The sequence below is a fragment of the Anguilla anguilla genome, chromosome 9 (genome assembly GCF_013347855.1).
Source record: "Anguilla anguilla isolate fAngAng1 chromosome 9, fAngAng1.pri, whole genome shotgun sequence".
Classification (NCBI taxonomy): Eukaryota; Metazoa; Chordata; class Actinopteri; order Anguilliformes; family Anguillidae; genus Anguilla; species Anguilla anguilla.
Window position 1 is genome coordinate 5536117 of NC_049209.1, and position 19051 is coordinate 5555167.

Below are 19051 nucleotides of genomic sequence, written 5' to 3' on the forward strand. Positions count from 1 at the left end.
CTGTAAAGCGGCGCTATAGACATCACACACACACCCAGGAGGAGGCGTCGCTGAACAGACGGCTCTTTTATTGCCTTATGTAGCCGTTGATGCTTCTGCCCACTTATATCCTGCCTCATCCGTACCTAGCCACGGTCTATTGCTTACAGATGGAAACATTTAACCTGCTGAGAAATCCTGTTATGGTCTAATTATAAAGTATGCGTATGCACAGTAAATAAAGGTACAAATGCTGAGGCTATGGCTAAGCATCTCTCTGTAAGGGTTGGGGGACGGAGACCAAGCGCAACCGAACAGAGATCTTAATAAAGCTGAGATCTTAAACTAAAAGCTGAGCGCGCCACAAAATCTTACGAGATCGAGGAAGGGTAAAGATAAACGAACAGAAATGACTACGACTTCATGGGAATATCCCAACTAAATAAGGGTACCTCAAAAGGAGGACTCCGAACCAAGGGGGAGGAGTAGATAGGTTCTCCAAAACTCAGAACGAAAATAAAATAAATAGCCCAACGGAGCGAGCTGGTGCAGACCCAACCTCTGGGCACTGCACTCAAAAACCTGTAGCTCAGAGAGAGAGGACTAACTGCACAACTCGCAGAACTGATCTCCTCCTAACTCTCTACCCCGTGACAATCCTGACTAAAGGAGTCACAGACATGCTAAACCAGATACCTCCCTTATATAATTTTCATGCAAGAGATTATTAACACCTATGGGCATAATTCTTGGACGTGAACTTTATCTAAGGTACGAAGCGCTGAAAAGCACTGTTTGGTTACCAGTACCGGCTCTCGTGTGTAGATGACACTAAAGCACCGTCTTTCTGTGAACCCACACCTTAAGTAACGTTAGACAGGTGCCGCAGCTAACGCAATCAACACGCCTGCCGAGCTCTGAACCAATCAGCGCGGAAGGGGCCTGCAGGCAGAGTGAATTCTGCATGCCTACAGACCATTAACCCAAACGAGGTGACAAACTCTAATTAGAGAAGCAGGGGTGGAAAGGAATAGAGCAGAATGCTCAAGCCACGCAAAACCATGACACTCTCAGTGACTGCCTGCACAATGTTTTGTTTTGAATTGTAAATATCACCTAATCATGCTAAATGCTTTAAAACCTACTGTGAGCATGTGAATATTCAAGCAGATCTCCAGGTCTGTTGAACATAATTCATTAGATATTGCTTGAAAGAGTTGAAAAGTCTTGATCTGGAGAGTTAATGGAAACGTAGTTCGGGTTTTTGAAAATTTAGGGAATTTACGAAGACTGTGAATTAAGTTTTGGACTACGTAAATTCATGGAACCAGCCAGAGTAACAATCGTTTCATAGCTTATAATCACTGCTGGCTCTGCTTTTTCATTCTTTTATAGTTTGTGGTGATACATGTCTAAGTATTTATAGGGAAGCGGCTTCTACAAAGAAGATATTATAAATTGCTTCCATGATATTCTGCCCCGTATGCTAGGCATTTATCTGCAGGATTGCATGAATTGTCTCTGTCCTGATGACTGTTGGCTGGGGAATACTTGGTTTTAACACACTGTTTCAATTAGCACTTGCTGTCTGATTGATTATGTGCATAGCACCAATTATGTGTCTATATTTGTGTTCCATGTTTGTGTTCCTGTGATGAATAAAAATGTTCACATTTAGCTGACTTTACAACCCTATTCTCAATCCCCTGGCTGTCATTGGTATCGATGCAGCATTATTTGGATTGATTTAGGACTTTGGCCTTTAATAAAAGAGACAAAAAAAAAGCAAATCATATCAATAAGGAAATGATTTGACTTCACAATATCTTAGCTGAAATAATATAAAGACTTTAGTACAGCACAATTTTTGGCTGGACCGCAACAGCGGGGCCAGCCCTACAAACGTGAATGTCCGTGAGTGACTGACTGACTGACCGTCTGACTGAGTGACGAAGCTACACCATTGGTCGGCCGAGTTATGAAGTTACACCATTGGTCGGCCGGATCACGTGTGTTAGGTCCAGCCATACTAGGTTTTAACCTGATCTTGTTCAGATTAGGCGATGGTAGTTCAGGCAGACTTATCGCTCTGCAGTGTGCAGCAATGCCAATGCAAATCCACTGTTGTAAGGTTAAAATGTCCATGATGAAATCTCTTGAGGAAAAGGTGGAATGACAACTCCTCAGGGGAAAAATTGGGTGCCCTGTTCTTGTGTGAACATGCAAAGCATTTAATCAGTGATTAATTCCCAGCACTTCATTGAAAGGTGTTTGTTTTTACCTTGTTTTATTTATAGGCAGATCTATAAAGGGGGTAAGCAGGAATAATGTATCAATGAACAAGACCAGGTTAAAACCTAGTATATGGCTGGACCTAAAACACGTGATCCGGCCGACCAATGGTGTAACTTCAAACTCAGTCGACCAATGGCGTAACTTCATCACTCAGTCACTCAGTCACAGACATTCGCGTTTGTAGGGCTGGCCCCGCTGTTGCGGTCCAGCCAAGAACATATGCAGACTGCTCAAAATAGATTTGTTCAGATTAATGGGGTGGTGTTTGTGGGAATTGACATTGAGGGCAAATATTTATCAAAGAGAACTACAGTGAACTACTCAGTCACACTCAGAAACACACACAATATGTTTCCTTATGCAAGATGGCTATGCGGTTGTTTTTGTCAGCGGTGGGACATTCTGTGCTTCCGAGCGGTACAGCCCCAGCCGTGTGCTGGTCTTTACTCACCCTGCATATTAATGGAGTCGTGAAGTTAATGCAATAATTAGCCTCTCGGTTGTTCCAAATGTGATGCGCGTGACCCGTCTTGAGGACTCCAATTAGCATTTGTGGAAAACATGATTGCATGCAAATACCTTAGCACGGCTTGCAAGTGTCCTGTGCATGCTACCGTTTGTGCTTTGATTTCTAAAGAGACCTGAACTCCTCCTCACTGAGATGCTTAATGGGCTCAATTAATCAAGTTTGTTTTCTCAAATTAGCTTTTTTTGGCTGGACCGCAACAGCGGGGGCCAGCCCTACGAACACGAATGTCTGTGACTGACTGAGTGACTGACTGAGTGAGTGGTGAAGTTACGCCATTGGTCGCCCGAGTTATGATGTCACACCATTGGTCGGCCGGTCCAGCCATATACTAGGTTTTGACCTGGTCTTGTTTTTTTTTTTTTTGGAATTAGCCTTATATTTTTCCATCAAGGCTTGCTAGGAGAGCTGAACACATTGTTGAAAGGGACGTCAAAAGAGGCAAGACATTGAGATGTTCAGACATGAGAAAAGCGTGCTACATTTCATATTACGTTCCTCATTGATGCATGAAGCCTGGCTATCTTATGTAAATCACAATCGCCCCTCTCAAGCGATTCCTTGCTGTAACTGCTGTTGAATTAGAAAACAGTGAATCCACTCCTTCCATGTGACATTCTTGATAAAACCTTACTGACGACTGTCACCAGCTCCAAAATGAAAATCCATAACATTTTCTCTCTGAAATTATAGAATTGATCACGGTTGCATTGTGCCATGAAATAATTATGGAAAAAAAAAAAACTACATCCTCCAGGTGCAGGTGCATAAGTGTAGATAAACATATATTTCAAAGGGATAAAACTTTCTCTCTCTGCAATACTTAAGCAGATGTAGATTATCTTTTCATTTATTTATTTATTTTTACAGAATTCCGAGTATGAGACTTACTCATTTGAGTCATGGTTCTTTAGAAAATTGACATTAATATTTCTGTCTCCATTGTGTCTTCATCGCTGAAGTGCCTCCCCTGGGCCAGGAGGTGTTAATGGAGTTTGTGGTGCTAGTGTAGCTAATGTCAGGGCTCCTGGCACACAGATTGTACGGCCTCCAGTGGTCACACGTGCCACCTACTGTACAAAACCAATTTCATGAAACAGTGCCCCTCGCATGCAAATTAGCAGTGTTATCATTTTTGCTAATTAAAAATCAAGAAGGAAGTTGTCCGGTGAGATTTACATTTAAAGGGACAGGTACAAGGAAAGGCAACAGCGCTGGACTGACCTGGGTTAAATCGGTTGTAATTATCATCGTAGCAACACTGATGTAATGCTAACTATTTATTTCTAGCTTCGTACAGAACCTTATTTAACGGTAACTACGTCTCTTCATCGTGTTTACATCGTCATCCATCTAACTTTTGGGTAGCCTGCATTAGAAAATGTGGCACACATTAAAATCAATTGTGTTACAGATTCAAAATTAATGATGCATTATGTATTCATTTATCTAAAACAGTGGGCTGTTTAAAAAAAGAAATAGATGCAGGGGTTGTGTTATTCCTGTTCATGGGTAATATATTTGGGTGTATAATATGTTGTCTTGCTTGTGTAAAGTTGTCCCTTTGATATCTTTAGAAACTAATGTCCATTGAAAGGGAATATTGGCTTTACTGTGGCAGTGACTTCTTTAACTGGTGTGAAGAGAGAGAGAGAGGGAGAATGGCGCTGTTCTGATGGCGACAAGCAGCAGCAGTTGTGCGTTGTGTGTTGGTCGCAGATATAATCTGCCAAGATGCAGGACCAATAGATTTAAGTACTCATTTGTTCCTGCTGTTATTGGCCTTTTGAATAATATGATGTTTTTTGTGTGAATTGTTTGTGTGTTGATTGTTGATGATGGCTGTGATTATTTACTGCTGGCTGTGCAACAAATTGCCCCTCGGGGATAATAAAGATTACCATTGACCTTAGAAAGCGGAAGCTTAATTGGGAGGGACACAATTTTTTTTGACTGTCACCGCTCTCATCTTCATTCCACGAGAAGATGCGTGTCCAAAGGAAGAGATTTCAGTCATAGTGGTAGTTCTTATCATTAGCAATCAGATGCTAATGGAACTCAACAGAACAGAACAGAATATTTTCCATCAGTCATTACATGTTAGTTTGTGACTGAAACCAAGTTGATTTATGACATTTTTTTTGAATGGTGAATTTTTACTCTTCTACCACATTCCATTTATTCCTGTAGCAACCATAGCATATAAATGACATTCAATAATGTGCACTTGTACAGCATCCTGTACAGCCTCTTTCATTGGACCCTACTTACCCAATACTGTGGCAGTTTTCAAACAAATAAAGCTTCAACCTCAATTTCAAACAAGAATTGCATTTTCCATTTTGATTTACTTACACAGTTTTTCTGTGCTTGTTGTTTTCAAGAAACATGGATATGGGTACACTTACAAGATGAACCAGCTCTGGCAGAACTCTATATAATCATTTAAATAACAAGAGAAGGCTTAGAAAAACTTAATGTGAGAGCTGTTTTACTGCTTTACACAGCTTTATGTTGGCGACATCAACCCTCTACTGTAGAACTGAACTTACCATCCAATAGTGGTGTGTGTAGTGTGTGTATGCATGTGTGTGTGAGCGTGTATGTGCACGTGCACACACGCCCGTGTTTGCTGGGGGCTTCTGGGGTGCTGTGAGGGGAACAGTGTATTTTCCGATTGTTAAACGAGAGAGACTTCGGCCCTTCGACCTGGCACAGACAATAATGAAGTGCTGTGCTATTGGAAGCGACAGAAAGAAAGATGCGCTTCTGTTTCTCTTCCCCTCTTATTGCCCTTGAAATGACACTTTGATTCCCCTATGGACCCCTCTTTCGTTCCCCACTGATAGCATCACCATTCTCTTTCTGATATTAATACCAGTAGACGCTAGTTCCTCTGCAGTAATGACTGAGGTGATGACTTTTCAATTTGAATTCCCTTTCTTGAAAAATAAGGCTATGCTAGGGGGCTGGTGAAACAAATTGCAGACATCCATTCTGTTAAGATGTGTTTGAGGGGATCTGATGCTTAAACAATGGTCTTTACATAATATTTTACTTCTGTTATATTTATACTAATAACTGCTGCCTTTATACTATATTTATACTGTAGGCTGTTTAATGTGGAGAGTGATGAGGGTATTCACTATTTCATTGTTTATGCACCTTTTTTACAATTTTATGAATAGGTTTTTTTTCGTAAGTGTTGCTAGAAAAAGCCCTTTGACTTTCTGCATTAAGCCTCGCAACCAAAGCTCTCACATCATTTTGCACCTAGCTGACACCCCAGCCATAATTTTGTTCTGCCCCCAGTCATTCAGACCCTCTTCACCATTGACTGATGGGCCAGTTTTAACACCAAAGTGTCCTCTAGGTGAGAAACTGTTGCAATCTCCCACTAGACTTTGAAGGCCGATTTTTCAAAAACACACTTCTCTCAGACACACATACTTTGACAAGCCATATCTCCAAAAACAAATTGGTCATATCCCACCAAGTGATCATTTTGTAACTCTGATATTATGGTTTAACAACAAAGAAAAAAGATCCTTCCCTTTACCACATTTGGTCACAAAAGAAATGCATGTGTCAGAACTTTTAATATTGCACTTAGTAAAAATGTAAAATTAGCATGCATTCCACACAATCTGGTTTCCATATGGTATAGGAACATCACGATCATTTGTAGTTTATGGTATCTTCTGCACTGGTCCAATTTTTGCAATGAGACTGTTTTCATTTATGGATTCAACGTACTTTGTTTGATTTCTTTTCTCGCTTGCCGGTTCCTATCCTGCCAGGGTCCAGTAGGAGTTCATTCAGTACATATACAGAATACCAAGCAAAATTATCCCACAATCTCACAAATCTCAAGATTCTGATGTGGAAGCACAATGCGGCAATTATAATTAATGAGTTATTAGTTTGGAGTCATGTTAAGGGAACAAAATAGTTAAATATAATTATTCATGAAATTTGAATCATATACTTATCAAAAATGCAATTTACCATTTAAGCTAGTGATGAAATTTGCAGGGTTGTTAAGTTGTCATTACAGAAGAGAAGATATTGCTGTATGTGTTTATGTGTATCCACCTGGGTAATGGTTCTATAGTTTTCATCAGATTAACAAGTTTGTCTGTGACCGAGAAAAGGACCACAGGTCTAAAGCCATTTCATCGAGTTCAAGGAACACCTCAGGTGAATCGGAAATTCATTTGATCCAATTTCAATTGTAGCCCCTGCATAGTTTATTGCATTATATTGTATCACTGCTTGTATGCATAGTTTTCATTGTGAGAGTGCAAAAATCCTGCGCTTACTTACATACTTTGAATGTCTACCTTTTGAGTGAAGCTATATAGGCTTGTTTTGTGCCAGTTCTCCTTTATATGTATTGGGAACACTGCAGGCATGAAAATGAAATATGAAACCATAGAAAGGAATGCCATTCTATACATAGAACTGTGGACCTGGGGTATTTTCCAGCTTTCTATCTGTTGTCAGCCCAGGTGATTGATAGCTGAGCACACCTTAGCAGTGCAATGGGACACTAATGAGCTGGTTGGGCAAGTTTTGACAGAAAGCCATCCTTCAATTGACTAAATAAGCTAATTTGGTGATTGTGACAATCCAGTCCCTACAGTGACCCCTCTGGGTTTTAGATGGATAATGTGAGTTGAATTTTTTTTGTCATATACCCTACATAGACTGGCGTCCCAACTGATGAGTCTCGTGCCAGGAGAATGGACCATGGATGAGCGGTTGTACAGTCACACAGCCTATGGCATTGAATATTGCCATGAATGGCAAACAAAATGACCTTGTAATTCTCTGTCTGAAATAGCCATACAGTTTCTCTATTGAGTTGTTGCCTTCACTGTCTGTTCATATTCACTGTATACAGCTCTGCTTCATGACTGATGTTCATACTATTTCTTACCATTTCACATTCTAGGACACCAGATGAATTGAAATTTGATTTAAATTTTTAATTTATTTTAGCAGACCATGGATAACCATTTCAAAAACCCTAAAGTTGCTTTATTTCAAAACTTAAAAAAAAAAAAATGTTTTTGACAAAAATGTGTCAGATTGTAGTGATGCAACATCACTACAATCATGATCAACAATGAAAGATGATAGTCCAAAGAGGATCATTCAAGTGACTGAAATACAGAAGATGGCTCCCAGCCATAAATGAATTAACAAGCAAACAAAAGCATTCTTTCCCACAACCTTGAAGTGCTGAGCAACTGCCATTATGCCAGGATGTTTTTCAGACGTCAATGTCTCAGCAGTTATGAGCTGTGTTCAACAACATAAAAAACATGTTTTTTTGAAACCGCTGTCCTTGAATTCTCAGCTTTTATACACGGTGAAAGAAGCGTCAGTCATTTCAGTTTGAAAGTTGACACAATGGTTTCAATACAGAACCCCCCAGTATTGATTCTCGATTCAGTGTCCTTTTACAATTTCTTTCATGCACTCCCACACAGGCCAGACTGTCCTTAGGTGAGCGGTGCACAAGATCAAGGTTTGACGTGATGAACCGTCTGTGCAGATTTATTTTTCCATCCTGCTTTGATACACTTGTTCTTCTCGATATTTACTTTACTTAATTTTCCTCAGAACGACTGCTTCCGTCATTCTGCGTTGAGGAATTGTAGTCGGCAGTCACGCCGCATTGCATTTTCGGGTGACGCGCCATTTTATACAATTTTAAAAATTGGTCACTTAATCTCTTCTGTACTCTCAAGGGATAGGCGCCATCGCACACTGGCGGCAGGTTGGGAACTCTGATTTCCTTTTCACCGTAATTAAAAAAAAATGCCTATTTGTAAAACCAAAATACTTTATACCACACTAAACAAGATCTTGGTGAAGATCTACATGTGATAACCTCGTTAAAACTAGGTTTTTAAATATACAAAAGTATGAATAAGTATTAACTGAATAACATCTAAAACATTTCACTGTGAGTTTTTCTTGTAATAAAATGTGTAATAATGTCTTCAATGCAATTACATTTTTTATAATGACCCCATTGATTTTGGGGAAGCGTTAGAAAGCAAACCAAGAGAGGGTAGTCCCAGAAATGCCCATCTCAGACAAAGTGGAAATGAGTAGTTTGTGGTTGACTATGTCGAATGCTGCAGACAGGTCTAGGAGGACCAGGACAGAGGGATGCCACTCTTGCAGTGGCGAGTGCCTTTGTCACTGTTGAGTGCCCAAATCGGAAGCCAGACTGGCGAGGGTCAAGCAGGTTGTCTGGAGAAAAGAGGATAGTTGTTTAAGCACTGCTTGTTCAAGGGTTTTGGACAGAAAAGGCAGAAGTGATACAGGTCGATAGTTCTTCACATCAGAGGGGTCCAGGGTAGGTTTCTTATGGATTGGGGTAATACGAGCCATCTTAAAGTCAGAGGGAACATAGCCAGAGGCAAGGGGGGCATTAATGATAGAGGACAGATAAGGATCTTGCCTGATATAGACTGGAGGACTGTAGATGGGATGGGAAGTCGATAACTACACTAACAGATGCACACTGAAACATGAGTGGCTAGCAGCACTTAAATACCTTCAGTTGAAACTACTTGAAATTAGCAAAACAATAGACTGCAACTTAAATCAGTTACCGAGTGACTACACACAACTATGTTCTCTAACGAACAAACAGCTGAAACAAATTTTTTAAAACTCTACGCTTATCTGAATGTCGCAAGTAGAAGTCAACAACAGCAATAACGGATCCACGCTGTAGCAGCAGTGTACAAATAGTTGTCCGTGTTACATTTTTGATGCATTGTATTTTTTCCGATTCTCTCCTCTATCCTAATTGAACTAACATGGATGACATTAGCCTATAGACTAAACGGACTATCGTTAAGTTCACAGTCTGACCACAAAGTTCTATGAATAATCGTTTCTAAAAGTAAATTTCACTGAAATACACACATACATTTTTCAGTGGTGGAACAAACTCCCTGTCCCTCTTCAAACCACTCCCTCAGTACCCATCTTCCACCATAGCCTGAAGACGCATTTCTTCAGACTATACCTGGGGTTGCGTTAAATAATCAGCCCGGGTCCTTAAAGGTGTGTTGCTCTTCACAACCGAGACCAGGAGCACGCACAGACAGTGCAAGTTTTGAGTTTTGTTTCATTTGTCCAAGCACTACAAGACAAAAAAAAAAAAACATGTCAACTGAAAAGTTGGTCAGCTACGTGCAAAACCCTGAAAAGCGGTCGCTCTTTTTTAACTTTATTTTGTTTTTGTTATTTTAGCTCATTGTTTTAGTTCATTGTTTTCACCCAGAACCTGTGAGGGGGAAGGGTGAAGATATTCATTCATTTATTTCATTTCGTGTTTGTGTGGATGCGCTCTCTCCCTCTCCATGCGGCAACCAATGATGTTTCCCAGAACTGCTGCATCACCCTCCCAGGATTGTCAAATTGGCATGTTTTTGGTGCCGAAACCTGGGAGGGAGTGGTCTCGGCGTACGTCGAATTAGCCTTTGGCTGAATTCTGGGGTTGGAGGTGTGAATGAACAAATAAATTATTGCATATTTAAAGCACTTTTCCATGTGCTCAAAGTGCTTTACAGTGATTAGGGGAATCTCAGCTCACCCACCATCAATGTGTGGCACCCACCTGGGTGAGGAAAGGCAGCCATTTTGCGCCAAAACGTTCACCACACATTGGTTACGGCGGAGAGGGAGAGAACAATTTTTAAGCCAATTAAATCAGTTGATAATTAGGTGGCAGGTTGAAAGCGCCAGATTGGGAATTTAGCCAGGTCACTGGGGAACTTACTCTTTGCGATTTGTGTCATGGAGTCTTTAATGGGCAAAGTGAGTCAGGACCTTGGTTTAATGTCTCATCTGAAAGATGGCGTTTCCTACAATAGTGTCTCTGTGACTGCACTTGGGGCATTGGGGTTTTATTTGATGCATTAATTTTTATTCTGTTTTTTTTTTCTCCAGGTGTGGAAGCGTTCAGGAGCATGGTTTTATAAGGCCATTCCAAAGTATGTGTGCCCCAGGAAAGAGGGGGAGCGAGGTCTTGAGCCGAGCCTGTGGGTGACAGAAAGAGGAGCGCTTCATACTGGCATGAGCGTGGCAACAGGTCGCACCTACAGCTGGGCACGTAGCAAAGGTCAGTTGAACAGCAGCCTGTGCTTATGTTGCACCTGCACTTTATATCTTTATGGTGATGAATGTTTTCTGTAATGAAATTAGCCATTTTGAATTCTTTGTAGATTTGCATGATTTGGCAAAATCATTTTGACATTTTTAATTTTTCTTCTTTTTTATTGAAAGGAATAGGAATAGAAGCCCTTAAAAATGCCTCATACTTATGTTCAAAATATCATGTACACCAGGTCGTTATCTTAATTGAAGTCCCTGGGGAAAATAACTTTTGTCAGAGCAGCTGAGGATGGAATATTCATTGCTACTCCTTTTGAGTCAGAAGCATTTTTTTTATATCAGCACTAAAATGTAAGTATTACCCTCAGTAATAAACTGGTACATTTCACTTCCATATGCTTAATAGCTGTGTATTGCCATTCCAGGTTGAATGGGGAATCCCCTATATTTTGCACCAATGAGCTCAGGTTCTTCAATTCCCAGTGTCAGTGCAAACCCACAAGTGGTTACTGTCACTGTCACTGTCCGTTTCACTGTCACTGTTGTTATAAAGGTGTTCTTCTTCAGCACTGTCAGTATAAAAATACAAGGTCTGTGAACACAGTACATTAGTCAAAAACAGGATTTTGAAAGGTCACAAGCACCGTGTTTCAAAGGGCCTTTGGTTTGATTCTTAACATACACCGTACAGCTGACCTTGGCTGGAGGAGCAGTGTTATATGTTTTTTAGTTGCTCGAGGTCGTCTGCTTCTCAGTCTTCTTGGGTCCGATAACCTGCGGAAAGACCAAAAACAGCTTCAGTATAATTTGTTAAAGCATCTGCAACTCAGTTCGTCACCACATATCAACACCCGATATCTTCACTGGGGCACCTGTCATGAGTTTAGAGTGAAAAAGTTAGTGGGTTCTGGCTCAGCTCTCATTGCCAGGAGAGCTTCAGGCAAAAGAGCCAACACCTAGTTTCTGTTAAAAAAAAAAAAAAAAAGGAATGATGTTGTTAATCCCTAGTAAACCGCTGTTACTAAGAAAAAAATTGCTTGGGTATATTTTGTTAGTCCCCCCTTTTATTTCCCCCACTGTGATATACACCGATCAGCCACAACATTAAAACCACCTGCATTTTTCTGATTTAATGTTTTATTTTCTCTGTTTGTAATCCACACGTGGTCAAAACGCAGACTCTGAGCTTTTATTAAAGGGTATTGTTATACATTTTGGTTTCACCATGTAGTAATTACAGCACTTTCTGTACGCAGTCCCCCATTTCAGTGTTTTAGACAAATTGACGTGATGTCAAATAAAGGAGTCATGTTTTGTATTTTGGTTGCATATCCTTTGCATGCCATGACGTCCTGATGTCTGTGACCTATCAACATCATCAGAGTCTGGATATCTTATTGTCAGGTTGTCCTACAAGCGATACAACAACTCTTTGCATTTGAATGGATCTCTATGGGAATTTGGGGGGTGGGATTAGATTCAGCTGTAAATTATGCTGATACAGTATGGAACACATTTGTTGGCTAAATTACTTAGTCATCAAGGGTCCAAGGTATCAAATGAGCCTCAAACCACTGTGCTGCTGCCAGATATGCAGTAGAGTTCAACAGGAAAATTAATCAGGAGAAACAATGCTTGCAGTATCAGTATGCTACTGCATATCTGGCAACATGTTTATTAGTAAAATTAATTTTTTTAATAAAAATGAAATACCATCTAATGCTATCTGGTGTCCCTAATCTCCAAATCTGAAGCCCCTTCAATGACCTCACTGGATACCAACCCTCTCGTTTTCTCTTCAGATGGCATTCTCTAAACATATAACAGCATGTTTGTTATAACAGTAACAGCTGTTATACAGACAGGGATATCGTGTTTTTTTGTTCCCCTGGCATTTTTACCACTAATGTACAGTCCGAAAACCACACTTCAAGGACAGATAACTTTTTAAACATGGTTCATTTATATTTATATAGGCGTCTCGTGTCCATCCACCCTGGGCGCCTTGCTGCCTTTAGGTATGCGTGGAGCTGAAAATGATCCTATTTTGAAGAAAAAAGCAGCCGACGTCAATCTTTTCTCTGCGGTCCAATCGCATGAAAATAGAGGCGGGCCTTGATTCTGCCGTTCGCTTCCGCTGTAAATAAAGAAAACTAAAGAGAAATTGTTCGTTACAGTTTCTTGCCACTTGAAGTTGTACGATTTCACAAATCGTAGTTACCATGACACAAATAAGCGGTCCAAGGCATGGAAACAAATTAGTGCGGTGTGGATGTAGATGGCAAGTTATTTTGTGAAATCAGTTGGCTAATTCGCTTAAATACAAGATGCAAATGATTGACAGGAGCAGAGTGTGGTTGCCTAGCAACAGCAAAACGACGCATCTTGTGCCTTTTTCAGAATAGGCTTCATAAAATCAAAACAGGTAGCGCGTCTCGCGTTTTCAAGCTGAATTAATATTGCCGTGAAATGAGCGACCGCGAGCGACAGTAAGACGGCAGATTCTTCGGAAATCGTTCAAAATAAAAAATCTGCCTGCGAGAAACGCGCATCTCAAAGTTTACTGCGTGCAACCGTTCACTACATTGATATGATGTCAAGGGTATCCAATAAACGTGATAGAAAATGGTGTGGTTCAACAAAAAAGTGTATTCCTATCTACTGCTAGTGTAGGTCAATGGATCATATATATCAGGCTCTACTGCCTCCCCTGGACATACTGTCTCAATGATATGGGGGTGTTTTGAAAACCTTGGACCCTCCACTCTTCAGATATGGTGCCACTTATATCAAATACGCATCATAGAAAATGTGGCTGGGATTTGAACATGCAGTACATATGCAAATTTAATTCAATTAAATCCCAGTTGCATAACATATATACTGCTCTGTTGCCTCCCCTGGACATATTGTCTCAATGATATGAGGGTCGATTATTTGGTCATTTAACCATCTTCCACTTTTAATTAAATCTAGATCTGGTGATATATTATTAGGCATATCCCTACCTGGATTTTGTGGAAATTCATGAATCTTAAAAGGAATTTAATTGTAACATTGGTCAGTGCATGCGTGACTTATCTGGCAAATTTTTATATCATGTAGCTTTTCACATGATTCATGACATCATATGCTGCAAGAAAAAAAAAAAGTCTGAATTTATCTTTTTTTTTTTTAAAAAAAAGATATCTTTCCATTTCATTCAATTTTCACCAATTTACAAAGGGCTTTCGGCTTGCAGAATACATAATACTTCTAAGTTCATATAATTTTTGGTTATAAACGGCATCGTCAATCTTTCGCCAATTTCATTTTCAGACCATTTTGCGAGCACAAGCATAGTTTTTGGCAAATGCATTTCATGCACATTTTTCAACTCAAGGTTGCCTTCATGCAATGCATTGGGTTCTCAAATGCACCTGATGAAGACTGACACAAATTGATTTTATTCATTTTGGATATGGTACATTTCAACTGTTGGCAATTTGTTCACTGATGAGCCAAAATTAATCTTCCAAGACGTTCCATTACAGCACTGTTGTCTGTAAGAAACTGTAGGATATGAATAGTTTCATTTTTCCTATGGCTATCGGGACTCGAAGTGGGATAATGTCGTTTTGTGATTGAAGTGATATTTTGACATATGCCTTTATATTGGCCATTGCACTCCCTACTTTTCCCACAAAAAAATGTGACTGCAGTGTGGTCCTCGGCACTATTAGCTAAGTGTATGTATTTATCATTGGCAAATATTTTTGCTTTGTCTGTGATAAGAACAGACCAGTAATGGCCAATTAAAGAGGATCTTCCTGCATGGCATATTATAGACGTTAGGCTGTATCTCTGCTTCCATTCTCCTACAACGGGAATGTCAATCACCTCAGATGGAAAAACAGGTGTTCGCAGCAGCGATACCCCATCTTCACAGGCACGAGAAACATGAAGCATACCCCTATACTTTCTCTAAACAGCTGTTTTTTGACATCTTGTGCATGTGTTTTTTTTTAATTGATTTTTGACCACTAGCTGCATCCCAAAATACTGGAGTGCTCTGGGACATCTCATGCCATAAACATATACCTTCCTCTGTAAAACAGATTCATTTAAGTGGTGATAGCTGAATGAGGTGGACAAATCATTTTTAAGTGTCAGTTATTCAAATCTTCATGTTCTAATCTTTCTTTCAAAAGTCTGTGTGCCTTCATTTCATCAATATCCAAGAAACCTTTGAAGAAGTCGCACCGATTTGATTTTCCGGAAGACTGCGGTATCTATCCCTATACCAGACCTATTTTCTGCAGCCAAGGATTTCAGATCAGAAGTGCCTAGCCGGTCATTATACAGTTTATTGGCCGAACTGTTTTCCATAGCTGCAGATATTAGTAGCCTCTCAGGAGCCCCGGAAGGCCTTGCTTTCAGCGTGTTGCCAGGATGTAATATCTGCCCTGTGTAACACACGGAAAATATTGGCTCCTCTGCATCATTTGCGGTTACAGTCACTCAGCATCCCACGTGACTTTCGGGAACAATAGCCTTTTTATTGTTAGACATGGTCTTCTTTTCCTCCTTATCTTGGCTGTGCAAAATGAACGGCTCTTAAAGGCAATGGTGCAATATGGATTTGATTTATTCCGCTTACTCGCAAATATTGACTGCCATGAATACTTTTCAAAATATCGCCCATTTCTCATATTATGCAATTTTGTCCAGGACCCAGAAGGTATTTTGAAATAGGTGTCATCAGGAGCAGAAATATATAATTCTCCAATTGTTGCCTCATTAGACAAAATGCATTTTATACATTCCTCACAAATTAATAATTCTTCTTCAGTTTCATCAGTTACTATATTAATATTATTCTCTTTGGTCTGCACACCCCCCCCCCCCCCCTTCTTAACGTAAAACTTGTCTTCATTGGCTCTAACTGGATTTTACAGGCATTAGAGCTACAAATGAACCCAACAGAATCAAAGTTCATCTGGCTATCATATGATATGCTCACACATATCTAGCATTGGCCTTTTGCTCTTGTTTGGGGATTTTCAAACAGAAATGTTTTGAAACTTTTATTGGTAGTTCTGTAATCCAATCCTCCCCATATTGTTTTGATATAATTTAGCTTTTTTGCTTTTTATTTCTTTGCTGTTCTTCTCTTCAAAATGAGTCTTACTCTGTGTGTTTTGTTCCATTGAATGGACTATGGTCATTATGTTCCCTTTGCTGAGCCACATTTGACGTAGTAGTTTAATGCTTCTACTTAATGCACAGGGGCGCGTGTAGGGCCATTGTAGAGTTTTTGCCACCTCTGTCCAAAATCTTTGATTAAATAAAACCCTGCTGTATTCTGTTTTAACTACACGAATGGCCTTTCCAATTTGGAAAATATCCAATTTGTGCATTTTTTTACGATTTATTTATTCTTTTTGCGATGTTTGACTGCTCATTTGCTTCCACCGTGTAACTTCGACCGTTGGTTTATTTCTTTGAATTTTCTCACTTCTCCACTATGCCCTTCTTCACACGCTCCACAAATCATTGTCTCATCTTCTGTTTCACTTGATCTCTCACCTGCTCCCCCATTCACTGCAAATGCAATTTGCTGTCCAAACACAACCCTCTTCGTATTCCAGCCCATGCCCAAATTCTACTTGCAGTCCACACAACTCTTTTCCCATTTCATTTGCTTTGCCTGTCCTTAAGCCTCATTTCATTTTTCTTTGTGCAGACTATGTGAACTACCTTAGCACACCCCTTAACACCATGTTTCTCCCTGAGAATTTTGCTTGTTTCCCTGAGTTCTGTTTTTGACCTTTGACCTTTGCCTTTCACCTTGCTCTCTCCTTCTTGTCCTGTCCTCCTCGCTCTGGTGTCTCCCTGCACCTCTTCTGCACCCTGATCACCTTGGGATCGATCATGATCGCAGTGCCAAGTACATGGCAAACACTGCCACCAAATACCCTAGACTTATACAGGTGTATTATTGATGGTATAAGTCAGTGAGTTCTACAGTATATTTTTTTTACTGACATAATATAGATCATTGATCATTGATTGATACTTTTTAAAAGAGTAACTTACCCAGCAGCCGTTAAAAGTCATATAACCACATGGATCAAACTATCATTTACGGTGAAACTGAAATGTAATTTCAATTAATTTAATTGACGTAACATTAAGTATATATGTGCTTAAACTGGTGATAATACCTCCTTTGCATCCCAATTTATAATACCTGCTGATACATTAAGATGTGTATTGAATCCATCCTATTCACAGATATCCTGTGTATCACATAACACACAAATTATGTGGCATTGTATTGATATTTTTCACTATTAATAACCGCGACTGCTGGATAAAACAACGGAGTTAACCTCCAGTGCAACCATTTTACATAATTTACCCAAAGTGCATTGCACGTCTAAAATAATGGTGACCTCCATAAGTCAATTTTTCTTTTTTACTTATTATTTTAGATTTTTTTTTTAAAAACTGATATCTTTTGTGTGGTTTTTACAACGTATTTCCATAGTTGAGGGCATTTACAACATATTAAGTCTTAACAGGCGGGGTTCCCTTTAATCCAGGAAAAGCCCTAATCATGTACGAGTCTATTACACTCATACACAAATACTGTACATCCTCCTTTTACAGATCCTTCCTTTTATTGTCTGTGTATGTATGTGCACCACCGATATAGCCTCTTGAACACTGAGAAAACAAACTTCAGAAAACAGCAGCATCCAACATGGCTGGCTCTATATGAAAATTATATAGACCCAAGAACTGCAACCTTATTGGGGGGTCTGGGGCTGCCACCAGCTGCCACCCTTTAGATGTGCCCGTTCCAGGTAGTGTACAGTATATTCCATTAATTCTGTCCACAATTGATTAATGGGGCTGATTAAAAAGTCCGTACATTATAGGCAACCATATGAACCTTTTAAGCAGTTACAATCCCCCCCCCCCCATGTTGCGTTCTAATTTTCAGTGATTAATATGTTTACCTTACTATAAAAGAATGTAAAAATCTTGTGAGATGGTTCTGCACAGTGTGTTCTTGATTCCTCCAACCAAGCACTTGCTGTTATTCACAAAAAAAAAAAAAAAATACATATATATATATATATATATATATATATACACTTTTTCCATCAAGCTAAAAATGAATATCAAGGCCCAGGTACCAACAAGATACCCCAGTAACAAACATCAATTCAACAGGTGACCTTTCTGCAAGTCCTTTCTATGACTCATCTGGGGAATGAACCAGCTGTCTAACCACAAGGCCACTGAAATCATTTATTGGAATGAGGGCATTCCAATAAATGCATTCTGAGGGCATGCTGTCTATTCATAATAAATGAGTGCAAGGGTATTCATGTTACAGTTCAACAGCTACTTTAAACCGCCTGGTGCATTGTTATTTAAATTGATTAGGCTTGCTAAGGGAAGGTGGATTTTTTTTTTTCATAATTCTTTTTGGTTTTACTCCTTCTCTGACTTCAGAATGCAGTGCAATGCAGCCCACTTGTAATGGCATCCCTCCCGGAAATGTTATTCTTACAATAATATATATTATAAATTCATAGCAGTGGAGTGCATTCAAATGAACAGATCCACCAAATTTGTGTAAGGAAAATGTAAGGAAATGTTGTAGGCATCTGTTCTTAACATTATATCTGTGAGCAAAGTCGTGTTTAATGGATTCATGGATATTTCATGGTTTCACTGAGCTGGATGTCATTCTCAGAAGAATTTGAGTAGCAAAAATTAAAATATTTTAAGGGTAATGCAATGTCAACAATCATATGTAAGAATAACAACAATAATATTTTTAAAACCCAGAAAAACTGGAAGCTTGCACAAAGCAATTTGGAGGACAGGGTAGAAGTGATTTATTACTTCAATATTGTCTTTTCATTACTGATTTTCCCTGTCACTGGAATGAGACAATTTATCACAACTGTGATATAACTTTGTGTCAACCTAAATGACCTATATATATATATATATATGTGTGTGTGTGTGTGTGTGTGTGTTTATGAAGGCCCTGGGTTAGGTTTATCGTTAGGGTTAGGGCCTGGGCCTTTCTGTGTGGAC

General features: G+C 39.6%; 1 protein-coding gene across 1 annotated transcript in view; it reads left to right on the forward strand.

Moving 5' to 3' along the window:
• LOC118235741 (rab effector Noc2-like) overlaps positions 1-19051 on the forward strand; it is a 50348-nt gene that overhangs the window by 16343 nt on the left and 14954 nt on the right. Inside the window, exon 6 of the mRNA XM_035433478.1 lies at positions 10784-10955. Coding sequence (XP_035289369.1) covers positions 10784-10955 — 172 coding nt within the window. The remainder of the gene's footprint in view (positions 1-10783; positions 10956-19051) is intronic.